We start from the raw sequence: 27,211 nt of genomic DNA, 5'->3' as shown, positions 1-27,211 counted from the left end.
TGGTGAGGCACCCTCTCTCACCTTGGCTACTTCTGTCCTCCAAATCCCACTCCCAAAGCTGCGCCCCCCCTAGGGAAAGTAGCCTTCTGGTTTTTGCTATTTTCCATCCTCAATGTGACCAATTACGCATGTCATGAAAGTCTGCTTCGTTTCTATTTTAATCCATCAGTACCCCTTTCCATTTTCTTCTTAAGGCAACAGACCCTGATTCAGGACTTTGGGGTGAAATGAAATACTCCATTTATGGAACAGGTGCAGATCTGTAAGTTTAAACATACATATGGATATATACATATTTTTGTTTAAGAGTAATATATATATATATATATATATATATATATATATATATATATATATAAAAGTTTGCATAATTTTTATTGCTATTAGCAAATGAATGAGAGTAATGTTCTGTCTGATGCATCAAATTCAAACATGATGAAATTCATTCTTAAAGGGGATGTATATCTTTTTCCTGGCTGTTTCACACCAACAGTGTTCTATTTCAAGCTAAGCAATATGCAGAGAACCAAACCTCCAGGTTCTTCCACATGAACCTAACAATAATGCATAAAGGAAGAACAGATTGTGGAAAGGGTGTTGCTGTTTTTCATTTTAACGTTTGCCGTTTTAGTGTGTGCTTTTCGTTTGTTTTGATGTATGGAACTGTGTGAAACCAATGGAGTGAGCCGCCTTGAGCAACTGTGGGTTGTAAAAGTTTTGCATAAAGAAAACGTAAAAGCATAAAAAATTGGGATCGGGAGGAGCAAATGATTTTAAGGGTGATACCAAATAAAACTGCATGCAATTCAAGAGATGTGCCACTTAGGGGGCAGCAAATAATTTTGAGGAGGTTATCAATGAAAACTGCATGTCGTTCAAAAGATGTGCCACTTATAATCACCCTTCTGGAACACTGTAAGGCCCCCTGGGACCTAATAAATCTCTCCATCTGGCCCTCTGGACTCTCCTCATGCCAAAAATCTGCCCCCCATCTAGGCCCCTTCCTTTTCCTGCTTCGTGTCATATTTTGGTGCCTTTACCTGGCTGGAATTCTCCTCAAACTCTGATTTAAAAAGGACCTGGATGGTTACGTCCAGTCAAAGGCAACTGTTGGGTGAGGCGCTCATCTCAATCTCAAGCCGAGGGAGCTGGTGTTTGTCCACAGACAGCTTTCTGGGTCACGTGGCCAGCATGACTAAACCACTTCTGGTGCAACGGAGCACTGTGACGGGACCCACAACTCACGGAAACGCCATTTACCTTCCTGCCACAGCGGTACCTATTTATCTATTTGAACTACGATGGTACCTCGGGTTAAGAACTTCATTCATTCTGGAGGTCCGTTCGTAACCTGAAACTGTTCTTAACCTGAGGTACCACTTTAGCTAATGGGGCCTCCCACTGCCGCATGATTTTTGTTCTCATCCTGAAGCAAAGTTCTTAACCCGAGGTACCATTTCTGGGTTAGCAGAGCCTGTAAACTGAAGTGTCTGTAACCTGAAGCGTCTGTAACCCGAGGTACCACTGTAGTGTGCTTTTGAACTGCTAGGTTGGCAGGAGCTGGCACAGAGCAACGGGAGCTCACCCCGTTGCGCAGATTCGAACCGCTGACCTTCTGATCGGCAAGCCCAAGAGGCTCAGTGGTTTAGACCACAGCGCCACCTGCATCCCTTAGAACTCTGATTATCTCCACTGAACTGGGGCTTCAGGTAAGTGGTATTTGCTGCCCAGCACAGCCATATCCTGGTCCTGGGAGCCATTGTTCTTCCTGCACATCCATCGGCAGGATGCTTAGCACCTCACCCATGGAGAATGAAAAGGTTTGGATGGACCCTGATAGAGAGTCAGAAAACCATGTGCTTTTTCCTCCAGTTCTGAGCCACATTTCCTAAGTGACCTTGAAAACCCTCAGTGTCTCCTGCATTGCATGCAGAAAATAATCATATATTGCTGTTGTTGTTTAGTCATTTAGTCGTGTCCGACTCTTCGTGACCCCATGGACCAGAGCACGCCAGGCACTCCTGTCTTCCACTGCCTCCCGCAGTTTGGTCAGACTCATGTTTGTAGCTTTGAGAACATTGTCCAACCATCTCGTCCTCTGTCGTCCCCTTCTTGTGCCCAACATCAGGGTCTTTTCCAGGGAGTCTTCTTTTCTCATGAGGTGACCAAAGTATTGGAGCCTCAGCTACAGGATCTGTCCTTCCAGTGAGCACTCAGGGCTGATTTCTTTAAGAATGGAGAGGTTTGATCTTCTTGCAGTCCATGGGACTCTCAAGAGTCTCCTCCAGCACCATAATTCAAAAGCATCAATTCTTTGGCGATCAGCCTTCTTTATGGTCCAGCTCTCACTTCTATACATCACTACTGGGAAAACCATGGCTTTAACTATACGGACCTTTGCTGTCATATATATATGACAGCAACAACAGTTAAGCATCTCCTTTAGATATTTCTCCCCTCTTTTAGGATGCCGTTAAGCAATTCGTGGGATGGGCTGTCTCTCTGGTTACACCTGAAAAACTCAAGGCACTTCTACAAGAGCAGAATTCTAATAGTATTTCTCTGTCTTCACGAACAACCTTTTGAATATCTTGCCCTTTGCATTTGCAGAAAGTTGGACATAGATCCCTAGTCATAACTCTAATACCCAGCAAATGGTCTCAAAAGGAATTAGCAAAAATAATTAGATTTTTAATTACTTCCAATATTTACACCGACTCACTGAGCATGAAAAAAACAACAATAAACAATGTTGATTTTTAATTTCTGCTTGGGACATTTTACATTAGGAGATTGTTATTACTGTTGTTATTGGGCTGAATCCAAGAGTTGTGTGGGGCAATTTTTCAGCAATTTTGTAGGGGCTCTGTGAAGTTTATTCCACTTACTGATATTCCTGGTTGCCATAGCAATGGTTCTGTGTGCTACTGGACCCCCTTGTTGTCTTTATTTTACAATTAAGCCAATCAGAGTAATGGCAGGACACATTGCCCTCATTCTGATTTGGCTTTATTATGAAGCCAATATGGAGTAAGGGCAGGAAGAGGAGTTGGTAGCAAAAAAGAAAAGGTGTGAGTAGGGTTTGTGAATTATTATTATTATTATTATTATTATTATTATTATTATTATTATTATTATTATACCCCACCCATCCCCAGCCACTCTGGGCAACTTCCATTACCCCCAAATCATTTTTGAGTAAAATAAGTTTACTCGAGAATTTATGACTTGGCCTTGCTATTGGAAAAGTCAAAGTGGTGAGGGGACCCCAGAACACTTAGCACTATCTTGTGTTTTAAAAAAGGCACCCCCAAATCATTCTATCTGCAAATTCATAGAATCAGATTTCATATTAGCATCTTTCAAATAAATTCAGTCTGCCGTTTGAAATGATTGGTATATAATGTATGACAAATAGTTTTGCTCACCTGCTGCCTTCAGGGTGTGTCTGTGTGTGATGAAGTTGCAGTCCTACACTCATTTAAGCAAAGATTTTCAGACTTGCCTACTCTGAGATAGTCTAAATGTACCTCAGAGTTTGAGGAGCAGATCTTAACTCCCTTTAGAAGCAGAAGGAAATAAATTCTTCTCCCCTTTCTTGTTTTATAAGGGATCCAATGCAGCGTTCAGCCAAACTAACCTACAGCCAAACGTTGCATTCATCACACTTCCATTCCTTGCGTGCTGAAGGTCTCTGCGTTGTTTTATTCAGCGCATGACTCAATACATTGTTGTTACAAACTGCACAACTGCGCCATTCTCCCTTGTTTCAGTGCAGAGGGACTAAGTGGAAATCCACCGCACTGTGCTGTTCACAAAAACAAGGGACGCATCCAAAATGGATTAAAAAATATGAAACTTGAAATGCCAGGCAATCAATTCACCCACCCCCTCATTTTTTTCGCCATATTCAAAGGCTCCAGAGACCTTGTATAAAAATAGTATTACATCTAAACATATCCATGTTACACTGGAACTGATTCCCCCCCCCCTTTTGACTTTTGCAGATTTGGATTTAATATAATTATTTGCATGCAGATATACTGTATATAGATACAAATAGACACACACAAACAGAGAGAGAGAGAGAGAGAGAGAGAGAGAGAGAGAGAGAGAGAGAGAGAGAGAGAGATGGCATGCCTTAAGCCACTCCTTGAATTATGGTGCTGGAGGAGACTCTTGAGAGTCCCATGGACTGCAAGAAGATCAAACGTATCCATTCTGAAGGAAATCAGCCCTGAGTGCTCACTGGAAGGACAGATCATGAAGCTGAGGCTCCAATACTTTGGCCACCTCATGAGAAGAGAAGACTCCCTGGAAAAGACCCTGATGTTGGGAAAGATGGAGGGCACAAGGAGAAGGGGATGACAGAGGACAAGATGGTTGGATGGTGTTTGCGAAGCTACCAGCATGAGTCTGACCAAACTGCAGGAGGCAGTGGAAGAGAGGAGTGCCTGGCATGCTCTGGTCCATGGGGCCACAAAGAGTCGGACATGACTATACAACAACAACAACAACAACAACAACAACAACAACAACAAGCCACTCTTTAGCAACCTGTTCCCCCCCCCATGCCTGTTGTTGAACTGCAGCTCTCATCAGCTTCAGCAAGCATGGCCAATGCTCAGGAATTTATTTATTTTTTTGTTGGGGGGAGATAAACCAAAATATCCAATGGGCAGCAACACACACACACTCCTCTGAGCAGTTTTCAACTCTTGTAGGGCCTTCTAAAATATGTTGAAGTAAGGTGAAGGGTGAAAGCATATTCAGATCAACAGATAACATGAACTTTTAAATATATATATATATAATAGTGCAAGAATAACATGACCCCTCTGACAGACCCAGGGAATACTCCATGAGTTCCAGATTGCTTTCTCGTTTCCTTAAAATCATTTCTAATTAAAATTAAACAGGAAATAACTCAAATTAGAGGAGTCCAAAGGTGTTAACGTTTTTCCTCAATATAAGACATCGCTTCCTACTTCAGAGCCCTTGTGTTAATAACTTCTGCCATCTTACACAAATAACTCCATCCTTAATTAATCTTAATAATCAAAATGGGCCTCTTCTGGGATCTTTTCCATGCCCATAAGCTGTACAAACTGAGAAGTTTCCGTAGAAAAATGATTTTGGTAAGGCTGGCCACAGAGCGAGCAAGGCTTTCGGTGATATGACACTCTTCCCTGTGGAATTCTGTACACATGGAAGTATACCAGACTCCATCCTTTTGCTCCCTTTTTTCCCTATAGGTCAACAGTTTTTATTCGCCACGACTTTCAAAAATGCTGAATAGCTGAGTTGAGCTTGATTTTAAATGGGTATTTTGTAGCAATTGGTATGAAATGTTCTTTTTAAGAGATGCAGCACGTTAAACACTTGTTTTACTGTATGTTGTTCGGAGTATTTTATAGAGAATTGGTTAATATGATTTGTAACAAATAAATTCCCATTTTCAAAGCACAATTGGGACTGCAGCCACCCACAGCAGCTACTGTAGGGGGAGAAATCACTCTGAAAAGGGTCATCTGAACATAAGGGTGATCTCTTTTCTTCTGTCTGTGCAGCTAACTTGGAAATAGATGAAATATTGGCCATTGGTTTTTCTTCTTCCAGATTTCTCATCCATCCATCCACTGGAATCATTTACACCCAGCCATGGGCCACGTTAGATGCAGAAGTTACATCCAAGTACAACTTCTATGTGAAGGCAGAAGATACAGAGGGGAAGTATAGCTTGGCTGAAGTCTTCATTACTGTGCTTGACGTCAACGATCACTCCCCAGAGTTCAACGAGAACATCCAGGAAAAAACCATGATTATAGGCACTCCCGTGAAAGTGGAGGTTGGTCGATTTGCGCGTTTGTGTGTTTGGTTGTAGTGATTGGTATTGAAGTGATTGCAATGGATTTGTTATGTTGCAATGGTTCCTGTTATGGACTCAAAGGCTAAATAAGGAGCTTACACTTCTGTAAGTAAATCTGTGCAGCTATGGGTATAATCCACTTTTCAATCTTCCATTACAGTTTAGAGGACGCGGGTGGCGCTGTGGTCTAACCCACAGAGCCTCTTGGGCTTGCCGACCAGAAGGTCGGCGGTTCGAATCCCCATGATGGAGTGAGCTCCCATTGCTCTGTCCCAGCTCCTGCCAACCTAACAGTTCGAAAGCATGCCAGTGCAGATAAATAGGTGTGGCGGGAAGGTTAATGGCGCTTCTGTGCACTTCTGTCATGGTGTTCCTGGAAAGCTGTCTGTGGACAAACGCCGGCTCCCTCAGCCTGAAAGAGAGATGAGTGCCACAACTCCATAATCGCCTTTGACTGGACTTAACCATCCAGGGGTCCTTTACCTTTACCTTTACAGCTTAGGGAGACCTGTGGAAAATCAAGGCTTGTAAGAGCAGGGTTGTTTCTTCTTAATGGCTCGGAGCAGGCAACTAATGAGTGGGGGGTTAAATCCTGCTCAGTTTGGGTACACACTGCTATTCCCTGCTGGGAACAGACAGAGGGTCAGCACAGGATTTAACCATACTGAAGTGCCCATCAGATGACATCACAAATTAAGTCAGCTGATTGGGATTTGGGCATGGTTTGGGGGGAAAGGCCTCACAGGCCAACCCAGAGCCCAATGGCAGTCCAACACTGGCCCGCAGGCTAGAGGTTCCTTACCCTGCCTTAAGCCCTAATGGTACACTTGAGGGCATCCCGTTACGTTCTCCTTCATACGTGAATAGATGCCAGTCATCCCATGGAAATACCAATAGGAAGACAAATCAGGGCACAGAGTGGGTGAAGAAGAAGACCCAGAAGAGTGTCTGGGCACAAAGAGAGTCAAGGTTGGAGTGGGAGGCAGAGAATGACAGTGTCAGAGAGGTGGCGAGAGACAGAGAAGATTGTTTCAGAGAGGTGGCATCGGAAAGTTCTCCAATCTTATCGTATTTTTAATGTTCTGTTGGGAGCCGCCCAGAATGGCTGGGGAAACCCAAACAGATGGGTGGGGTATAAATAATTTATTATTATTACTCATGAAATGCCATGGGTCTTTTGCTTACAAGAAATAATCATAAAAGGATAGTCTAGAACCATTCTTCAAATACTGGAGTTGCATCACAGGTGCGATTTCTGTTTTGCTGCGCCTCATTACTCTTTAGCTTTGATGGAATACAACAAAACTGTTAATAGGTCGAGCAGGATGGAGCAGTTCCATTCTGGAATTGTTCTAGAATTCCAACCCCCTACTGTTTTTCTGATGGGAAATGCTGATTTCAGATGCAGCGGGCAGAATTCTGCACAATGGCCATTATCTTCAAATCAGAAAATTAAACATACATTGGTTTTATTTTTGTAAAAAAAATAATAAAAAATCCCCCATTACAGAGTTTTTCAAATGAAAAGGGGGAAGGGGATAATTGGTAGGAGATCTGAATTTTCCAAGGGTTTTTTTTTTCCAAGGGGGGAACTGTTCCTTCAAATTCCTAGCATTTCAATTTTCTCCAAGATAGATTTTTTTGTTTCAATTTTTAAACAAATTAATAATCATAAATAAGAATAAAAATGTGCACCCCACCACTGAAACCATCGTAACTATCCCGCCTCCCAAAATTTCAACACCTCTTGCGATGGTTTGACTCCTTTCCATTTTAACAGTCCAAATTCTACAAACATTCTCCATATGTCCTCAGAATCATTTCTCCTGCATATTCCCTGCCTTGCCTTAATGGCACATGTCAATTTATCATTAATAGCTGTATCCCACACCTCTCTATAGCAAGCAGAATATAAAATGGAAGACTGGTACAAGATAGATTTTTAAACTACTCCGGAATCCAACCAAACCCCACCCCACAAAGTTCTGGTACAGAAGTATGGAACTTCAGAATCCAAAAGAACCAGTCCTCTTTAAAATAGATTGCCATTCAATAAACATTTCTCTTTCACTTTTTCTCCCCATCCCCAACAGGCAATAGACCAAGATGCGGAAGAACCCAATAACATAGTTGACTATTCTATTATGCAAGCAGATCCTGCCAATGTGTTTGATATAGACCAAAGCACCGGCGAAATAAAACTGAAATCCTACATAAGATCCTTGGACATAATTCACAACATCACCAACAACAAAGACTGCATATGGTCGGTGGTAGTTCAAGCCAAAGATCGGGGCTCTCCTTCATTTAGCACCACCGCTGTCCTGAAGATTGATATCACAGAAGAGGTAAGGGGATAGGATACTGGAGAGAAATGGCAAACAGGGAGACCCAAGATTTGTGGCTGAGAAACAGTGATTTGTAATGGGCACTGCTGCAGTAGCGTCATAATTTGAGTCGTTGAAGTTAAATTGAAGTAAGGGAGTGCTGTCAGCTGTGAAATGAGAATTTCTGGCATCTCTGGGTCAAGGAAGCGTGGAGTCTGCCGAAGGATCAAGTGGATCCTAAGCCATTTCAGCTGCTGGCAATGGGTCCATCCCTGACCTCTCTGTTGCATTGTTCAGCCTCATTGCTACCAAATAGAAGTTACAATTGCTTTCCCTATACTGAAAATGGAGAAGGAGAAATTTATGAAGGCCCACCACAACGGTCTTAAAGGTCCACACCTAATCTGTCCTTCTTCTTTTAACTTTGTATCTTAACTCACCCTTGATTTTACCAACCATTCTCCAGATGGTTCATTAGAAGAATAACTCCTCCTTTATTACTACATTTAACTTCCCAAACAATATTTTCAGAATGGTTGCGATGGTGGGTCCAATGCGGGGTGTGTGACAGACTTGTCAATCTGCTTCACATATACAGAGGATTCGTTAAACTGTCATTTCCCTTATACCCTGCAGACCACATAGATATGGCAGGGGCAACCTGGACATGCAGCGATCTAATGCCAATTAATATCAGCAAACAGAATGCTACCCATCTGTTCTAGAATATTTATTTCCCTTGAATAAGCATTGCAAATTGGTGGTGAAGAGATTTGAAATGCCACCCCCTCAGCCATATCTAGCTTTATTATCCCAAAACCTTATAATTTACAAGTGTCCACCTGAAACTCCCCGGTCTTTGCTATGCTGTCTGTAATTTCCTCTGCAATAGCTTAGTTCCTTGCTTTCATATCTTGGTCTCTTTATAGTAGAGCCTGTGACAGTTTGTCCTCTTTGTGCCTTCATTGCAGCGGTGCTTAGTCCCTGTAAATAGGTCTTATCCACATTTCCACTTCTCCCACGAGCAGTTTGGCCTTTTCCTCACTGCTTTCCCCCAGGAAACCCACACTTCTGTACTAAATTGGAGCAAATGTCAATCTGGAGAAAACCTGACTGATGTTTGCTCCAATTCGATAGCAAACAGAAGTGTGGATGAACCCTAAGCTTGCATGGTACATGAATCCATCTCTGAGACTGTGCTCTCCCTCTTTGTGACCTTTTTACAGGAGGAAAAGGGTTAGCATATACTACACTGGGAATCATTTCCAACTGGAGATGGCAGGATCGAAGCTAGTGGCATGCAAATAAGGCATTCTCTTTGTATACTGTGCCCCAGGATGTACTTGAATGCATCTGTTTCTCTTCCATTGTGTCTGACCCGGCATTCTTCATCCCGCAGAACAGTGCTCTGTTTTCCTTTCTGAAGGAAAAGCTTTTTTGACAACAGAACTAGAGGTGTCCAGCAGTGTTAATCACAATGAGCAATTAAACAGGCCTATTTTTGATTAACATTTACCATCACAATTAGCAGAACAATGCCAGAACAATGCTCCCTTCAAGATGAATGCCCTGCGGCTAGGTTTGGTGGTTTCATGCATCAAAAAAACCTTTTGCTCTTGAAACAATGCAGTGATAAAAATAAATAAATCCCAAGACTATTTAATTTAACGGATCCTATTTTTACAAAAAAGGGGGGGGATATTGATTATAAGCCAACGCTTTCTTTCATACCCACTGGGGGGAAAGTGCTGAAGTGCATATGCTGTTTGCTTCCCCCTATTCTTGATTACAGGTATTTTTTTTATGACAGAATACGTAGTCCTAGATTTCCCTGACCTGGAATGGAAAGACTGATCATTGCAGTGACAGAGCACACCAATAGTTTTGCAAAAGTTTCTCTATAGTCCACAAGATTAGAAGGGGTGGCTACCTAACCCTCTGCCCTGAACATAAATGGATAAGAACAAGGTTCATTCAGAGACGAGCTACATGTTACACTTGTGTAGGCTTGGGAGGCAGCCTGGCTCTGTCTGCTTAGTCTTCTGGAAAAGTCCCTCTTCCCAGTTGCCACATGCCTTGCATCAGATGGCGGGGTACCTGGGGGAGGACATCCAAAGATGATCTTAGTGCACAGGCAGGTGAATACAGTGGTACCTCGGGTTAAGTACTTAATTCGTTCTGGAGGTCTGTTCTTAACCTGAAACTGTTCTTAACCTGAAGCACCACTTTAGCTCATGGGGCCTCCTGCTGCCGCCGCGCCGCCGGAGCACGATTTCTGTACTTATCCTGAAGCAAAGTTCTTAACCTGAAGCACTATTTCTGGGTTAGCGGAGTCTGTAATCTGAAGCAGATGTAACCTGAAGCGTATGTAACCCGAGGTACCACTGTATAGAGCAGGCAGCTATGTGAGCTGTTTCCAGATCCCAAGCCATATATAGCCTTAACAGGCAGCACCAACACTTTGTATTGCTCTCAGAAATGAACCAGGAGCCAGGGCAGCTCTTTAAGCAATGGCAAAATAGGTTCACAATGGCTGAGCCCAATTAGCAGCCTAACAGCTCCACGATTTTCTGGATGCTCCAGCCCCGATACATAGCATTGCAATAGCATCCTAGTGCCATGTGGGAAATGAGCACGGCATGCAGCAGGAAGCTTTCGTATGAGAAATCAGGTAGCACTGAATACACACCTGAGTGTTTTATTAACAGCCTCATCTCCTTTGCATTTGACATAAGCAGACTCAGGATGTGTCGTGACGACGCGCAGGGACACTGAGGAGATGGGACTCAGATTAAGTGTGCCTCATGCGATGAATATGTTTTTCTCTGGCACGCTCATTGCCGAGTCAAGTGTGTAACAGATAATCTTATTCAGGCAGCTAAAGAGAACATGCATTGATTGTGGCTTGCTCCACAAATCCTCGGAAGACGAGATTCTGTACCATTCAAATCAGTAGAAGAATCTTCCCATTGACCTGGGCTGCAGTGTAGTCAGTCTCCGAGGCTGGAATTCTGCGCACCATTACCTCTGGGTTGTAACTGTGCTGTCGCCATCAAGGCAGCTGGCAGGAAGCAAGAAAGGAGGCAGAAAGCACTGGGTGCTGGAAAGGAATGGTGTCTCAGGGGTTGGCAATCTGCTGCTTCACAATCCTGTGAGGAGATTGCAGTCTCCTACAATGGACAGTCAGGAGGAAAAGTTGGCCAAGTCCAAGCTAGATAATAGGAGCTTGGATATCTGCCTTTGCCAGTTCAAGAGAGCAGTATCTTCTGCCTGCTTCTGCAGCTCAGGCTCCAGTCCCTGGTCTCAGATGAAGAACACCTGCTTCATGATTAGATATAGGTACCGTACAACTAAGCCAGTCTCGTTCTGAAGGTGTTTATACATGCACATATGTAACTGCATGGTTACAGTAATAATGACTTATAAACATCTCCTGTGGTTGCATGTTTCCATTCTCCATTCTTCAAGCCTTCCTGTTTCTCTTACTATTATGTGCAATTACAGGCACTCATTTATCCGTGCTACCTGGGTAGGGTTTTTTTAGCTCCTAAAATTGGTCTTTTAACCACCAATTTTGTGATGTTATTCTTTTGCCTGTGTTTACACTGAGTGGTGTGTTGTTGTTTTGTTTGTTTGTTTGTTTGTTTGTTTGTTTGTTTGGTGTTTTAATTTTATTATTGTGTTCTGTCCCAGCACCATGTATTAGAGGAGGATGGGCTCAAAAATATTTAGTAGTTGCATCCCCCCCGCACAATCGCTTTTTGTTAATGTCCTGGTACAGCAAGTGGCTTCTTAGCCCTGCTATGTTTTAAAGAGGGGAGGGTCCTATGATGGTCTCCAACCAATATATTCAGAAGAATTTTTTTTTTTGCATCCCCTACTAGCCATAGCAGGGACGTGGGTGGCGCTGTGGGTTAAACCACAGAGCCTAGGACTTGCCAATCAGAAGGTCGGCGGTTCGAATCCCCGTGACGGGATGAGCTCCCGTTGCTCAGTCCCTGCTCCTGCCAACCTAGCAGTTTGAAAGCACATCAAAGTGCAAGTAGATAAATAGGTACCACTCCGGCGGGAAGGTAAATGGCGTTTCCGTGCGCTGCTCTGATTCACCAGAAGTGGCTTAGTCATGCTGGTCACATAACCCAGAAGCTGTATGTCGGCTCCCTCGGTCAGTAAAGTGAGATGAACGCCGCAACCCCAGGGTCAGCCACGACTGGACCTAATGGTCAGGGGTCCCTTTACCTTTACCAGCCATAGCAGTAAAATAAAATGTACTGGAGATAGAGGTAAAAACTTAACTATACAAATTACATTCTGGAGATTTACCTCAATAATCAAATAATACATCTTATTCTAGTTGCCCCTGCTGATTTATTTATTTTTTGCATTTTTTGCTGTCACCTGGTTATCCTGATCTGCTAAAAGAAAGCACACAGTAGCAATGGTTGAGCGACCTGGTAGGGATCTGAAGTGTATCTGAAGAAGTGTGCATGCACACGAAAGCTCATACCAATAACAAACTCTAAGGTGCGACTGGAAGGAATTTTTTTATTCTGGTAGGGATAGTAGTAGAGGGGTAATAACCTCACTCCTCAAATCTTTATACAGAATGCAAGCTAGAAGCACATGAGCTAATGATTCAATACTGCCCTCTCCACATGGACATAGCCTTTTCCCCCCGCAGATTTTTTTGAAATCGACCCTCAAGCACAGCTGTAGGCAGTATACCGGTATTTAATCTTGCATAAGTAAAAGTGCATCTGTATATTTTGGAATTGTTAAATTTTGCAAATAGGGTGCCAAAGTGTCAAGATGACTAGGTGGGAAATAATCATACAATGGACAAAATTTCCTTATGGTGGCCAATTTGTTCTGTTGCTCGATATCATATAGGCACTGTCTAATTAAATTATCTGCTTCAGTTACCTGCCAATGTATTTTGGCAGTGTGGGGATTTCCACTTGCACAACAGAACTCCCTCCCCGTTCTCTTGCCTGTGTTCACCCCACGCCCTCCCCAAATATGTCGCAGGGGGTTGGGAGGAATCCCAAAACATATTTAGGGAGGGAGGAGAAAGTTGTGTCCCACAAGCAGACATCCTTGCACTGACAGAATGAGGTACTTTGCACTACACTGGATGCAACCAATGCATCCAATGTTTCCTTTATGACGGTGGTCCACAGGTTGATTGGTTTTCTTATTTTTGACATTTTCAGATCAAATCAAGGGTAAGATCCTATATTTTAGGCCTCAAGAAACATCCATGGACATTATTTGGGATTTGCACGAGTGGCGTCCTTTCTGCCATTTCTGTTACCATGGTGATCTCCACCATCATGTACTGGAAAAGTGTGAAAAGATCCAGACTCCATCCTCAGGGAAAAATCAGGAAAATTAAACGACGACTACCACAGCGCTCTGTGTGCTAAAATGCTATGCGAACTTTTCATTCATTTGTCCTCAATATGCCATATTGAGAGGCTGCATTACCTCTAAATCAAGCTTTGGATTCTTTAAAAGGGAAACAAACAGCCTGTCTCTTCATCTCAGATTCATTACCTCATAGCATTGGAGTGGTTTGTTTTGTTTTTGTAACGTCTGTAAAAGAGTACTAGAACATGCTCAGTTTCGGCTGTTTAAGAACCGATTTGACAGCCTCAAAATGTTTTCAGTTGAAGATGCATCAATAGGATGAGAAAATCTTATTACTAGTATTTTCTCTGAAAGCATTTGTTTGATTCTGGGAGATTCTGAAATGAAATCTAAAGCAAAAGGAACACCTTCCAGTTATGGATATATACTGAGTTTATCTCAGTTTGATACCAGTTTTAACTGTGACAGCTTTCCCCAAAGAATCAGAGACATTTTGGTTTATGGGTGTTCATGACAATAATAATTTATTTATTTATTTATATCCCACCCATCTGGCTGGGTTTCCCCAACCATTCTGGGAGACTCCCAACAGAATATTAAAAACAAAATAAAACATCAAACATTTAAAACTTCCTTAAACAGGGCTGCCTTCAGATGTCTTCTAAAAGTCAGATAGTTGTTTATTTCATTGACATCTGATTGGAGAGCATTCCACAGAGCAGGTGCCACTACCAAGAAGGCCCTCTGCCTGGTTAGGGATCCCTGGTGTCCATTCTAACAGGACTACAATTTCCAGGGTTCCTCGGAGAATAGGGAATGACTGTTGTCACCGGTTTGTTGTATGGGTATGTCCTTGACTGCACAACCCAGTGGTTTTGTTTCCACTTGCAACCGACGGACAATAGAGTATTGCATAGGAATGATGCAAAACTCCCCACATCCTGAGTGAAAGGCTCCACTATTTAATTGCTGCAGTTGGCCTTCTTAGTGTTAAATCTGAATTTTGGATGCCAAATTGGAGGTGGCTTGGTGGTGTGGATCACATATTTTGGACAAATGAAAGTGCAGTCTCTCTCTCTCTGTGCCCCAGAGTTAAGTCACCATGTTCTCTTTGTACTCTTTTACAGACTCTTCACAAAGGGCCTATGGCTGCCTTTTTGATGCAAACAAAAGATAACCCCATGAAAGCCTTAGGAGTGCTAGCTGGTGTCATGGGGGTGATGGTGGCCATCACCATCTTAATCTCCACCGCCATGTTCTGGCGCAATAAGAGGTCCAACAAAATCATGCCCGTGAGACGGATCATTAAAAAAAGGCAGAACCACCAACCAACCAGGATGATCAGAATGGAGTGGCTGAAATTCAAGAGGCCCAGCAATGCTGCAGAGAAGTTTGTCGTCGAAGAGGATACCAAAAGTCTGCAAAATGAGAACAGCAACAACAACTTCCAGGTGCCCCTTCCTCCTCCACCACCTGCTGCTCCAGCCCTACCTCCTGCCCCGGCACTCAAGACTAATGTCTCTGAATGGAGGGTCCCCACAGTATCCGGATCGCTGAGTCCGAAGATTATTAAAAAGCAGGCGAAGAAAGGTGCCGCGGTCTGCACATCCCATAATGCCCTGGTGTCGGAGCTCAAGCAGAGGTTTGAAATGAGAAATGCGGCAAGCCCTCACATTTAGTGTCTCCTCCCCACAGCTTGCATGTGGAGTGTGTCTTCTGTGTGCCATTCCAGGTACATGGTGTGATTTTCTTCTTTTGCATTTTGTACCAATTCCCCATCTCCCTGCAAGCTGAAAACGCTCATTATCTCTTCTCGGTGTTTCGCATCCATTCGCCCGGATCGCATGCCGGTACATATCCTCTCGCCCGGTGCAATTGTTTCACCTATAACTTTATGGTAATATGTGGTGCGCATTTGTTACAATATTTTTATACAGGTTCCCGCTGCAAAGGCTGCTTGCGTGTTTGTGTGCTGCAATTTTCAGGATGCCAATTTGTTCTGTATCTGGCCAATGCTTTCCAGTGATCTGTTTTAAAGTTCAGCTTGAAATATTGAATGTTTTAAAATATCTCATTCCAGAGTCCTCAAGGAATAGCCAAGTAAGCCTAACAAGCTGCCCCATCTCCTAGCATGCCACTTGCTGAAATTCAGTAGCTCCAGGGTCCAGCTCAGATGTTGATTGACCTTTTAAATTGTTCTGCCCCAGCCATAACTCGGGCTTTACTGGGGCTGGAATTTGACAGTATTCCCAATCATATAGGCATCAAGCATACAGATTAACATGTCCCAATGTGAGGTGTGAATAATGCGATTTCCCCTAACCTGTCCAAGAAAATCTCTTGAATGAGAAAGGAAGGAGGTGAGGGATCATGGCAGGAGGTGACAGCCAACAGCATCACTTTCCCAGCAAGGATTGTGGTATTTCTAGTGGCAATCCAGTTTTTTCACCTTTGGGAAGGTGAGGGAGGAGGCAGTTCTCAGGACTGAAATGAACACAGACAGCAAGGAGAGTTGTGTTTACCCTGATTCTGCTCACAGGTGTGCAGTCAAGGGTATTCATGTCATCCCTAATCACAGGTAACATGAACAGTATTGGGGCACATGCACTGAATGACAAGTAAGGATAGGTTGACAAAAAATTATCAGACGCAGAGATCTGAGCCACTTCTGTCCATAAAGTAAGCCGATGAGTTATACTGAAAACAGGAATGTTTTCATAACATTCAGTATTATTGAGAGTCGACTCGTCTCTATGTGATATGCCTCATCGCAACAGACCAGTGACGTAAAACTTTTTATGGAGGAGTGGAAAAACCAAGAGTTCTTTCTCTATAAAAGGCAAAATTGCTCCCTACATTGCTGCAAAACAGTGCTTTACTGCTTTACGAGCATCCTAACCACTGAATGTTTAAAATGCCGGTGTTTATGGGAATTTGAAGTTAAGGTGCTGCAGAGGGACAACCTGAACATTCCCCTGGTGTTAAATTACTACTAACGAGGCAGTTAAACGAGAAACATGGTGTCAGAAGCGTTTGCCTTGGAGTGGAGCTGGGCAAAGAAAAGGTGTGAACAGGAGAAAGACAGAAATCACTTGCAGCCCTGCATCATTTTGAAATGCAGCACAATTTAGGTAAACTTCTGAGCTGAGGCCATTTTAAGGAATGTAGCAACATCCCTTAAAATTGTGTCATGTGGAATGGTAGTGCCATATCCTTATAAACATGATGTAAGGCTTTCATGCTGCATCCTGCCAACCAAGGAAAATAGGAGGGGGTTGTGTGTGTTTTCTTCCTGAAACCACCTCCATTTCACCCATTGTGACTGGTCCACAGGTGAGCTGTGACATAGACACTGTCCAGGTAGCCTGACCTTCCCCTGGCTCTAATAGCCGCAAGGCGGAGGGAAGCCTAACACTATCTGTATCATATCTAGACTGGTTTGCTGGTGGCCCTAACTTGATTCCTTACTAGTTCTAAGCAAGAGTTGCCATCAAAGCAATTCATGGTGACTTCATGGGTTCATTTTGGGAAGGAACATCAGGGTGTTTGAAGGAGGCAAAGGCTGGTTCAATCAGACATGGGGTTACCAATGTGGTTCCATTCCCCTCTATATTAAGGTAAAGGTACCCCTGCCCATACGGGCCAGTCGTGTCCGACTCTAGGGTTGTGCGCCCATCTCACTTAAGAGGCCGGGGGCCAGCGCTGTCCGGAGACACTTCCGGGTCACGTGGCCAGCGTGACGAAGCTGCTCTGGCAAGCCGGCCCCAGCGCAGCACATGGAAACGCCGTTTACCTTCCCGCTATAAAGCGGTCCCTATTTATCTACTTGCACTTAAGGGTGCTTTCGAACTGCTAGGTGGGCAGGAGCTGGGACCGAAAGACGGGAGCTCACCCCGCCGCGGGGATTCGAACCGCCGACCATGCGATCGGCAAGCCCTAGGCGCTGAGGTTTTACCCACAGCGCCACCCGCGTCCCCCTCCCCTCTATATTATTGGGCTCCAAATCCCATCAGTCCTAGCCAGCATGACCCTTCTTTGTGTGCCACCTCCATGGGAGATTTAGAGGGTGACAATGCAAGAATGGGCCTTTTCAGTGGTACCCCCTTTGCTTTCTCCATTCCTCTGTTTTGGGCCCTTGATCTGAAGGGTGGCATTGCGGGGGGGGGGGACTTGTATCCCTGCCTTTTCGTTTAGTTATGTTTTTAGCCTGTGCTGCTGTGTTTTTCATTTTTTAATTTTTTTCATTTGCTTTGCAAGAAAACCAACTGACAAATATAATAAATAATAAGAATAGCCAGTGGTGTTGGGACTTGTAGCCCTGCAAAATCCAGAGGGCGCAACATTGGCTACCCCCGAACCAGATTAACAAAATGTCCCTCTGTTCAATTTGGTAAATTTCACTCCCGAGCGAATCCCCCACATGACATCTCCATGAATAGTCACAGGAGAAGATAATAGCTTGAAGGCACATGAAAGAGTCCTATTGTTGATCAGGTCTGGCCATGTAATGGCTTGGAAGGAAGTCCTCCCAGGAACTATATATGAGGTGCTTGGAGCTCTTCAGATGAAGAGCTGAGTATATGCATCATAAATAGCTTTAAAAAGAGGCACATTTCTTATATTACACCCAGAGAGGCACATCCAAATCATGGGATTATTTGTAAATCATGCAACATCTTTCCTTTTGTTTCTGAACCTACTTAAACAAATTCTCTTTGAGGTACCAAAAGCTTCCAAGAATTGTCTGCCTTGCTATTTTCTTAACACAGTGTTTTTTTGCACAATGCAACGAAGGTCAAAAAAAACTCTAGGGCTGCCATCCATTTGTAATCTGTATGGATTGTTCATATTTTTGAAATATATCTGTGTGTATTATATGTAGAAAACCTATTGCAGATATACTTTTTATGGAATCAACATTTTGTGCACAAACTTGAATCAGTTCTACATTTTATTTTTAAATTATGCGTTTGAGGGGGGGGGAATGACGGAACCACAAAAAGAATCTTGTGCATTTTGCCAGGTTTTAGGGGGGATGGGGGGTGATTTGTGGTAGCCTGTAGCTAACTAACAAACAGCCCTGTGGAACCTTAAAGACCAGCACATTTGATTATGCTAAAGATGCCGCCATAAAATGTGTTTAAGGTACCGCAAGATTTTACTAGGTTTTAGCAATAGAATGTTGGAATTAGAATTAGAGACGGGAGGAAAGGTGTAGCAGGATTAAATTTCTCCTGCAGCTCCTCCCCTCTCCCCAGCAGAAGTGTGCTGCACCCGTCAAAGGGCCTGATTGTGCTGATAGAATGGGCAGCAAAGAATAATTCTTCTTTTCCCCCCTACATATTGCCCACCTACATGAAAAAACATCTGTATTGCCCCATCCTTTAGCAGCTGAAAAGGTGGCAACCCTCAAAATCATGGTCAAGAAAAGACTTATAATATTAGACTTAATAGATTTCAACATAGTTAAGAGATAACTGTTTTTTTCTTTTACATCGTGTAACTCCCCACCCACCCCCCAAACCGAATGCAGGTGTTCTGTACTGAGTGAACTGCGTTCCAAATGTTTTTTGTTAATAAAAACTTGAAAAATGCACTCGTTGCCTTATTTTGATGTTCTGACCATTGTTACCCCTCTCAATTCTTCATATTCAGCATTGCAAGTGCTCCATAAAGGAAGGCGATCCAGGGACTCGGCTACATTAGTAAAGAAAAAGCGTTTCAAATGCGTTGTAACACTGACACCAGATGGCGCTGTGGAGTTCCATCTTTTGGCATCATGAGGTTTAATATGCATTTTCCTGTAACTTCTTTATTTTTATGTGCCTAGATCTGGCCCAGATTCTGCTAGAAGCCTCCAGCCCAAAAAATTCCCGGTTGCTGCAAATCAATAGGTGAGATCCTGTTCTCACAACCCTGCCACTGGCGAAGATGTCTTGGCCTCCAATGCTTTTAGGGCCCCGAGGTCACAATTAGGGATGGGTGAATCTATCGATTTTGGCTTTTCTCAGATTCTCATTTTTCCGACCTTAAGTCCAGTTAGCCACATTTCCATATCTGTTTGCGTTTTTTGTTTTTTTTAAAGGCCTCATGAAAACGTCAGTGTGGATTTATCCCAGTACACTAAGTTGGTATGTACTTTTACCTAATATCTGATTTGTAAGGGTATAAGAAGATCCTGCTGGGTCAGGCCATGTCCCATCTACTCCAGCAAGGTAAAGGTAAAAGATCCCTGGACAGTTAAGTCCAGTCAAAGGCGACTATGGGGTTGCAGTGCTCATCTCGCTTCAGGCCAAGGGAGCCGGCATTTGTCCACAGACACCTTTTCAGGTCATGTAGCAAGCATGACTAAACCGCTTCTGGCACAATGGAACACCGTAACAGAAACCAGAGCTCACAGAAACACCGTTTACCTTCCACCACAGTGGCACCTATTTATCTACTTAAACTGGCGTGCTTTTGTACTGCTAGGTTGGCAGAAGCTGGGACAGAGCAACAGGAACTCACCCCATCATGCGGATTCGAACCACTGACCTTCTGATCGGTAAGCCCAAGAGGCTCAGTGGTTTAGACCAGAGTGCCACCTGCACCCCCAGTATCTACTCCAGCATCCTGTTATTATGATAGCCAATCAGATGTCCCTGTGAAGCCCACTAGCAGGATTTCACTGCCATGGTGCAAATACAATACGCACAATTTTGTTGTTAAGATTCACCCTTTTGAAGCAATTGGCAGAGAAAGGGGATCACAGGGAGACGGACTGTAGGGTTTCAGAGGCAAGGAGTAGAAGTAGAAGTTATGGATAAGGACAAGTAGCTTTTCATGGCACTTAAACAGCACCCTCTTACCATTAGAAATGCTACCCACTCATTAGAAACGCTACCCTCAGCCAGGGCCGGATTTAGGTTTGATGAGGCCCTAAAGTACTGAAGGTAATGGTGCCCTTTATATTTCCAGCTGTCCTTTGTCAACAACAAGTTGTTGCTGTTTTTTGTGTTGAATATTCAATATGGTAATTTATGGACCTAATAGGTATCTAAAGCCATTTGCACATGTTGCCCATACAACCAGTCCATGCAGAATGTAGGCACCGTTATAGAAATGAGCAAACCAGTGATATTTTAGGGAGCAGGCTAACAGGCGGGGCCCATTACTTACATCATAGGAGCCTACACAACACAAAACACTGTTGCTGGATGTAGGTTTTATTTTATTTGTTTTTTATCTTATATTTTGGAAATGTACATCCAGGTTTTTTTTCCTTTAATTTTTTTGTGGGGGCCCCAAGAAAGTGGGGCCTTAAGCTATAGCTTGTTTAGCTTATACATAAATCCGGCGCTGTTCTGAGCCATGATCAATTCAACTTCCATTGCGCTACAAGTTTTTTAAAAGTCAAAACTTTATCGGCAGGCCTGAGATCTATGCACTCTTATCTCGACCACTCCATTTCCCCATTTGTACCATCTTCGCGTGAGCTAATGGCATAGAAGTGTCAAGCGGGATTACATTGTTCCAAAGGTGCTTCATGCTCAGAACACTTTGCTTTGCAGAGGATGCTTGAGATGCCAAATTAAAAGCTGGCTCATTTCCCTCCTCTCCCATCCCACTTTTTTTTAATCTATTTAATGAGGTCACTGAACTCCCCGAATTGTTCACTCTTCCTAATAGCTGGTCACCAATATGATCACCTCAATCATTTGAAGCATTAATGTTTGAAGCCTTCCATTTTTGCTGGGGTGTGTGTCCTTCCCACATGCCCCCTCCCCATCAACCTCCACATGTATATGTGCAAAATGGTGTCGCAACAGAGAAGAAACGCCAGAGCATTTGGAAAAACCATTTCTTTTATTTCAAGACATGTGTTTCCAGCTAACAGCAACTTCTTTCTACTGCACATACTTTCAATATCCAAAAGATAACACAGTCATATCTAAGGATCGGGATAATAATGTGTTGAAATGGTCTTTGTTAGAGGAGCAAGGAAATCCTGTAAATTAGTTGCTCTAAAACAGGCATGTCCAATGTCCAACTCCCAAGAGACTGCAATCTACTCCATACATATATATATGTGTGTGTGTGTATTATATATATTACTGGCAATGGATTAACCATTGCATTAACCAAAGTTGGTGAGCTTTTTTTGGAGCACCAGTAGTAGACCAGGGACACCTCGCGATCGGCCACTTGGACATGCCTGCTCTAGAAGATCTGGAATATAAAACTTTGCTGAGCTTTTGAACATGGCATAGGAAACAGTGGGGACCTGTGGCCAAATCTCTGCTTGGTTGTGAACATCATTAAGTGTCACTGGACCACTCAATTTCACCTACCTCATAGAGTTGCTGTGGGAGATTAAACTAAATATGCTGAACTCTTTTGAAGAAGAGTAAACTTCAAAAATAATTATTATTCTTTTTTTAAAAAATAGCACTGTTTCTACATCATCTCTTAAGAGCCCAGTTAAAAAATATTGATGAAAGTTTCAGACTCTGGGGCAAAATTGCCACGTGCATACATAAAGACAGACAGGTAGATAATAGAGTTTTTCTGCATGCAGATATGCAACTGTGTTTATATAACTTTTTCAGGAGGGGGGAATTTCACACATTTAAAAAAGAATGGCTTCAATAAACATAATGATCATTTACTGATGGGGGCAAATTTCTATTTTGTATTTTAACTTCTTCTAATGTAAAGTGCCTTGGGTGTCCTTTGCAAAAAGGAGACGAGTAAGTTCTGCTGAAAATGGATTGCATTTCCCCCCTCGTGTCCTATTATCAATTATTTTACATTTGGGGAATAAAGTATTGTTGGATTGTTTCTAATGGCAAAATCAGATGTGGCATGGAAGATCTGAGAAGTTCGCCCCCCCTTTTTTTAATGCAATGTGTGTGTGAAATTGATCGGTAGGGATGGAGGAGTAACCCAATTAACTGTGCGTTTAAAGCTGAATCTATCAAAACTGCACATTCAGAGCAATAAGCAAAACCAAACACAACCTGCCTTCAAAATTCGCACTTAGCTGAATTTTGCGATGCAGTTCTCCAGCCAGTGTCTACAAAAATGTATCTACAGTGGTACCTCAGGTTACATACGCTTCAGGTTACAGACTCCGCTAACCCAGAAATAGTACGTCAGGTTAAGAACTTTGCTTCAGGATGAGAACAGAAATCATGCTCCGGCAGCACGGCGGCAGTGGGAGGCCCCATTAGCTAAAGTGGTGCTTCAGGTTAAGAACAATTTCAGGTTAAGAACAGACCTCTGGGACGAATTAAGTTCTTAAACCAAGGTACTACTGTATTAGAGGAAAGTGGGCACAAGAATGAAGATACTGGTGAAAATAGCGTACAAAAAGGTGTTATTTGGGGGGGGGAAATTGCTTGCAAAGCTTGACGTTAGTCAACAATGCGTATTAAAAACATACTTTTTAAAGGAGAAATTCACATTAAAATGACAATTTTCATGAGATTTTTTTTTTTAATCTGCACTGCTGCAAAATGCGGAGGACTGAGTATCAGTTGGAAAAATGAGAAGCTGGGAGAACCAAAATTGACAAATTCACACATCCCTAGGGAGAGATGTGCTTCATCCTTTCCCCACATATTATTTGCCTGTTTAAAGATTCTCCCCCCCCCCCAGTCTTCCCCCCCCCCACTACCAGGGGAGGGAAACCTGAAACTGGCATGTTTTCTCCGTGGACATTGGATTTTGGTCTGTGGAGACAACTAAGAATCCTTGTTGTGATCAGTGTGTACCTTGTGTGGCTGGTTGTATTTTTAAGTATCACTTCATTTTAGCAGCAAATAGGGTTTCTGTACGATAAGCTCTGTTATCTAATTTCACCATTAACTAAGACGCCACTAACTTTTTGTGCTGCTGATAAAAATTAGTGCTGCAAGCTCACTAGAAGGCGACAATAAAGTTAAATCTAAAGTTATGGCTGACTATAACCAGTAAGAGAGATCTACAAGAACCTAGGAGGAGGCTGCTGGATCTAACCAAAGCTGCACACATACCAGACATTGAAAGCAGATCCCTGCTCCAAACAAGCATGATAACTGAATTGTGTTAGGAACTGTAGCTCAGTTAAGGGTAAACGCTGTTATGGATGTGCTTTAAATGTTCTTTAATGTTCTTTCCATGCTGGTAGAGATGCATGTTTACTTCTGAAACCAATAGTCGTTACACACAACTGAAGCTGGATTTGGACTGACGTGATTTTAAAACAAACAAACAAACAGTGTATTTTAAGAAAACCATTTTGTTTCTATTTCTTTAACAGCTTCAGTCTTTCTGAGTTATTCTTGTGCAGAAGAGTTCTTAATCTGAATCAGAAATCTCCACCACCTTTTGCACCTTTTAAATGCACTTGGGCAAACTCTCCTGCTCTGACCAGTGCTGTTGCTAAGGTCCTGTTTCTGAACTTGCTTTATTTATTTATTTATTTATTTATTTATTTATAAAAACCATCACCAGCAGCTACAATGGGAAGGAAAGGTGTGGGGATGTCCTAAAACAATTCAGTAATCTAAATTACAGATATGCCTCTAGAAAAACCCTCCGGTTGTATATTGATAGATCATACTCTATGCTCGTTCAACAAGCAATGCAATTCCATCCATCCCCTGCATTGTTAACCATAAATCACAGCTAGAAGGCTGACAGAGGCATAGTGTTCCTGCTAAAATGATGACCCTGCACGTTCCTCTTTTGCCTTCCAACAACTTCAACCGCTGTAGGTTTTTGGTGGCCTCAGAAGTTCTGTTGTGTACGCTTGTCACCTGTTGACACTGATGTATCATGAAAACCTACTGTCCACATGTGTGAGATATTTCCACCAGTCTTTCTATATTTACCTTTCTCTTATCTAACATGGGATTGTGCTTGGAGATCGGCTAATAGAGATCAGCGCTATTTCTGTGCTCGGGTTTCTGCTTGTTGGCCTTCTCCTTGTCCTCGCAAGACTTCAGCTTTTTCTTGTCGTCACTGGAGTCTCGGTGGCACAGCCCCTCTTCACTGCCTGTTGGCAAACTGTCAAACGTGTTCTCTTTATTGACCCCCCGAAGATTTTGCCCTTTCCTGCTCTGGCGGCAGAGGTCGGCACATTTCTCCATGCAATTAAACCTGGTCTCGGTGGTACATGCGTACATCCCAGCAGGGACTGCGAGCACCATGGCACATACAATGATGATGATATGGATGAGCTTCTCTCGCTGCTCCAGCTCGCTGATGTCACTTCCTGTAACAAACACAATGCACTGCCCCTTTTGAGGCACCTGGTTCCTCAGAGTAACACACACTTCATACTTGGTGGCAGGGAGAAGGTCGTTGACAGAGTAGCTATTGATGCCGGGGCCAATGTATATCATGTCTTTCTTAGAGTCATCATACTTCCCAAAATGGAGGGTATACCAGGCTTCCCCTGGATTCTCTGTCAAGCTGTACCACTCCAAAGTGATCCCATAGACCGTCTGCTTGGCAATCCTCACATCGATGTATGAATTCTCACCTGAGACTGAGGAAGAGAAGGAGGAGGCCGCCGCCCTTGGAGCTTGAACTTTCAGCATCATTGTGGCTGAGGTGTTGCCAAGGAAGTTAGCAGCTGTGCATGTGTAATTGCCTTCATCCACAAGGTGGGTGGAAGGAATAATCAATTCTGACTTAATTCTGTCTTCACTAATATGGGTGGTGGATGCTAGGGAGGGGGAAGGAGAATAAGGACACACAAGTTAGTTGTACCGGCATTCCCCTGATGTTTTAACAGCATGATCCAAGCCTCAGAACAACATAGATATGTGCAGAAATTCCTTGAAAATTGCAATGGTTTCAGTTATTCTTATTTATTTATTTATTTATACCCTGCCCATCTGGCTGGGTTTCCCCAGCCACTCTGGTCGGCTCCCAACAGAATATTAAAAACACGTTAAAACATCAAACATTAAAAACATCCCTAAACAGGGTTGCCTTCAGGTGTCTTCTAAAAATCAGATAGTTGTTTATTTCCTTGACATCTGAATGGGAGGGCGTTCCACAGGGTGGGCACCACCACTAAGAAGGCCCTCTGCCTGGTTCCCTGTAACCTCACTTCTCACAGTGAGGGAACCACCAGAAGGCCTTCAGAGCTGGACGTCAGTGTCCAGGCAGAACGATGGGGGTGGAGACGCTCCTTCAAGTATACTGGGCCGAGGCCATTAAGGGCTTGACATTCCTTAAATGGTTTACCAAATTAGGAGAGCAGGTGTGATATACTTAAAGTACTGAATCTGGACTGGGGAGACCTGGGCTCAGGTCCATGCTCATTCATGAAGTTCCCTCAGCGATATTGGATTAGGACTTACTATATCTCTGCTTATGCCAGCCATTTCCTTTTTAATCTCTCTAGGGTTCAACATATCCTATAACTTATGATGATGCTGGTTGCTGTCATCGTAATAAAAGTGTTGTATTTAATGCAAGTCATACTCAGAGTAACCCATTAGAGCAGAACTTTTCAAACTTTTCATGTTGGGTACACACTTTTTAGACACGCATCATTTCGCAACGCAGTCATTCAGTTTTACTAGCAAAATGGTGGTTAAACTAACCCCATTCCAGGCCCTAGAGGGGTGCAGGGAGCGTTTGTGTGACACCCACTCACTGCAGCCAACAGACAAATGTGTTGCAACACACAGTTTGGAAAGCTCTGCCTTAGAATTAGTGAACATAACTGATGTAGGTCCATTAATTTTACTCAGTAGAATTTAGCAGCATAAAATCCATTGTTTTGCTGTAAATGCAGATAATGGGTGAAATCCCACACTGTGCAAGTAGACCTGCTCATGGAATTTCCCTTTCACTCCTTCCCCCACATAGCCCTTCAATATTCTGCAGAATATTTTCAGGGTGTGTGGAGGGCTGTAAGAGGAAGGCGAGGCAGGGGAAGTCCCATTGCATGAGCCGATCCTATTCTGCTCAGGTAACAGGAGTGTGGATACAACCCCGTGGGTGGAAGTAGTTATTCTTCCCTTATCCCTTCTCCCATGGTTGATGGATCCTTCAGATTCTCTGTTCCATGCTACCTCACCTGTGTCCCACGGTTGGGCTTGCACGTTACTGCTTCCAACAACACTCAATAAAATGTTTTCTTTTTATTTATTTTTAAATAAAACCCCCAGCCTAAAAGACTTCTGTTGTGGGGATCAAGTGGGAAACTTTATCCTCACACTATGTGAAGGATAAAACAGGGAAGTCCCACACATGCTACTTTGGAGGAAAAGGAAGTATGCAAATATGACCAAACTAATCTCCCAGAAGGTTTGCTTTTTTGGAAAGTCTTCCCCAGAAATTTCACTGCCCTTCTTGTCACTTCTCTCACAATGATCTCAGGTGTTCTTGCCTGAAAAGAACCTCCAAACTCATCTTTGAAAGGTATCATACTAGACAAAATATTAACGACAATTCTAAACCTTCCCATGTTGAAAGGCAGCTGTGTTGGCCCATAAGAAAAGCAGCAAATTCCATATTAGGGCAATGCCATGAAAAATGTCAGAAGGGTGTGCAAGCTTTCGATGAAGAGTTCTGGGAAACCCAGAAACTTGCTCCTTATTTTGGTTAGCCTTAAAACAGTCTTCCCTGATTGTGGACTCTGGAATTCTGATCCTGTTAT

General features: G+C 43.1%; 2 protein-coding genes across 9 annotated transcripts in view; one reads left to right on the top strand and one right to left on the bottom strand.

The window, feature by feature from the left end:
• The window catches only part of CDHR1 (cadherin related family member 1), a 54,318-nt gene extending 35,158 nt beyond the window's left edge, over positions 1–19,160 (top strand). Inside the window, exons 14-17 of the mRNA XM_081190999.1 lie at positions 195–262; positions 5,620–5,848; positions 7,963–8,217; positions 14,694–19,160. Coding sequence (XP_081047125.1) covers positions 195–262; positions 5,620–5,848; positions 7,963–8,217; positions 14,694–15,245 — 1,104 coding nt within the window. The 3' untranslated portion in view covers positions 15,246–19,160. The remainder of the gene's footprint in view (positions 1–194; positions 263–5,619; positions 5,849–7,962; positions 8,218–14,693) is intronic.
• Positions 19,161–23,793: 4,633 nt separating this feature from the next.
• The window catches only part of LRIT2 (leucine rich repeat, Ig-like and transmembrane domains 2), an 81,652-nt gene continuing 78,234 nt past the window's right edge, over positions 23,794–27,211 (bottom strand). For all 8 annotated transcript variants that reach the window (XM_081190888.1, XM_081190890.1, XM_081190889.1 and 5 more), the window contains one exon: positions 23,794–25,261. In XM_081190888.1, coding sequence (XP_081047014.1) covers positions 24,462–25,261 — 800 coding nt within the window. In that variant the 3' untranslated portion in view covers positions 23,794–24,461. The remainder of the gene's footprint in view (positions 25,262–27,211) is intronic.

This window comes from Podarcis bocagei, assembly GCF_964188305.1.
Source record: "Podarcis bocagei genome assembly, chromosome: 4".
NCBI lineage: Eukaryota > Metazoa > Chordata > Lepidosauria > Squamata > Lacertidae > Podarcis > Podarcis bocagei.
This window is presented reverse-complemented; position numbering and strand designations above follow the sequence as displayed.